Genomic DNA, 2,358 nt, shown 5'->3' on the forward strand with positions numbered 1-2,358 from the left:
AAACAAAACAAACCCAAAACAACAGCCACATCACACTTACAGAAAGTCTTTCCTAACCTGCTGTGGTAGGATCAGAAAGGACAAATTCGAAGAGGATGGATGGTGTTTCTTAAATGTACAGGAATGGCTGCAGGCAAGTCTAATCTGATATCTTTTCATTTTGTGAAGCAAGATAGGGAATTTAAAGAATGTTTGAAGACCCCTCTAATTTTCACCTATTAAACAGTCATTTTATGCTGTAACTATCTCTTCAGGCTCGTTTTGTGAATTTCTCCAGTATAGGCTCTGTTTCTATGTTATTCTCTGCCTGCTCTGCTGTACAGGCTGGAATACCGTTTGCAGAAGCAACGAGCAGCTCCTGGGAGTCTCAGAATGGAAGAACTCTCATTAACTTACTTGGAGTAAGGGCGTGTGTGCACATGCATACCCTGTAATTTCATAGCTGCTGTTCTTGGAAGGGTAGCGGTGGTTGTGTTTCTTGGAGCAGAAATGTAAGATGAAATACTGCATTTTTCTAATAGTGTTGAATTACCTGAAATATATCCATCTGGGATATGACGATGGGAGGAGAGGACAGGGTGATTTCTGACGAGTTGTATCACCACCCTGAACTGACTTTGCTCCAAAGTGTGGTCTTTGTTTTGAGCACAGTACTGAGCGGAGATTTGTTAAGTATCATGCTAAAAATAAAATCATGGTTCCCAAGAGCACCCAGATAAGCAAGAGACTCCCACTTCACTGTAGCTGCCTTGGATTTATTAAAAATCCAATATGTCAACCTTACTACTTGTGCCTTTCTCCTCAGCTCACCGATTCTGTTGCAAACGCTTTCCTAAAATAATTAGGGAAGCAGAGAGTGGAAGTCCCTGAATAAAAGCTGTGGTAAAATGGAAGTGTGTTTATTGTAATGACCTATTTGCTCTTTCCTTTAGGCACAATGGCTACAGTAGCCCAGAAGCACTTTTTGGAAGGGCAGACGTACTCAGTCCCCCTGATCCAACCAGACTTACGCAGGGAGGAGGCTGTTCAGCAGGTGGCAGATGCACTTCAGTATCTGCAAAAGGTGTCGGGCGATATCTTCAACAGGTACGGTGCTATCACATGGGGGTTGGGGGCTTAGCATTCAGCAATAGGAAACAGTGCTGTGATAAGGTTGCAGCAGTGAAAGGGCATTGCATTGGCAAGCAATGGAAGTTCAGTAAAGGGATAAAGAAGGACCACATGCACTTCAATAGAAGTTTATTGGATTTCGGTCTGTCAAAGTTAAGCATAATGAAATGGCTGCAGTCAGCCAGAGGTTGGTTCTTATTAATTTTTTATTCAGTGGCAGACTCCTACAAATTGCATTACTGCTTCTGCTGCAGTTATCCTTTATTCCTTCTTGCTCATGTTTTAAATGGGAAACTTTCTTATTTAGAGTATCTCGAAGATACGTCTTTTTGAGCCATTGTACTTGGAGCAGTGGAGTAGAAAATGTCTCTTTGTTCTGATCTCTGGGACTTACAAACTGTTCTCTTTGAGATTCTGGTGTTTTGCACTGCTTTTTTTGTATGTTGGGAGGACTGAGCACATGGGAGCGTCTGTTCTTCTCGCCACAGTCTCATAATCCATCTAAACTGATCTCTTCAGGGATCCAGCCCAGACGTGCCACCTCTTGCATATGGTCATCTTTAGGATTGGATCTAAAAGGCTACCTATATAGCAGATCAGAGAGATTCTTGTGTTTGCCCACAAATGATGGTAGATAGCGTGGTGCCTTCTTTCATCCGATGCCATCTTTGATATCTCAGCGCCCTGAGATGGCCTATCGTATCATTGATATAGAAACAGATAAGCATTTATCTTCTAATAGCCTGATTAGCAAAAGCACTTGCTTTGCTTTCAGTGGGGATCATGACTACATAGTTTGATTTATTATGGTGTGAGCAGGATCGTGGCATTCTTTCTTCTTTTGAGTTTTTTGGGTTTTTTAAGGGCAGATTGAAGTTCTTCGATTTTTGATAGCGATACTTTGAAGGGCAGCCTCTGGGGAAAGGGTAGTCACTAAGGCTGAGCTCAGGTCATTGAGGCAAATAAAGGCTTTTCATTGGAATAGTCTTTGTTTGGGCGAGGGCCAGGAGTGTGTGTAGGCTGGATTATGTTGAACACAAGGTCTCATTCTTTCGTGCACTTCTCAGTATGGGAACCCTTCATGATTGTCCTGGTTTCGGCAGGGATAGAGGTAATTTTCTTCCTAGTAGCTGGTACAGTGCTGTGTTTTGGATTTAGGATGAGAACAATGTTGATAACACACCGATGTCTTAGTTGTTGCTACGTAGTGCTTACACTAGCCAAGGACTTTTCAGCTTCCCATGCTCT

The 2,358-nt window shown here is 42.5% G+C and overlaps 1 protein-coding gene across 5 annotated transcripts in view; it reads left to right on the top strand.

Moving 5' to 3' along the window:
• The window catches only part of WASHC1 (WASH complex subunit 1), a 47,434-nt gene that overhangs the window by 12,115 nt on the left and 32,961 nt on the right, over positions 1-2,358 (top strand). For 4 of the 5 annotated variants that reach the window (XM_019474397.1, XM_009288325.2, XM_009288322.2 and 1 more), the window contains one exon: positions 933-1,086. In XM_019474397.1, coding sequence (XP_019329942.1) covers positions 938-1,086 — 149 coding nt within the window. In that variant the 5' untranslated portion in view covers positions 933-937. Of the gene's footprint in view, positions 1-907; positions 1,087-2,358 lie in introns of those variants that run through there. The other variant, XM_019474395.1, reaches the window with a different exon arrangement.

Source organism: Aptenodytes forsteri, unplaced genomic scaffold, assembly GCF_000699145.1.
Source record: "Aptenodytes forsteri isolate BGI_AS27 unplaced genomic scaffold, ASM69914v1 Scaffold56, whole genome shotgun sequence".
Lineage (NCBI taxonomy): Eukaryota > Metazoa > Chordata > Aves > Sphenisciformes > Spheniscidae > Aptenodytes > Aptenodytes forsteri.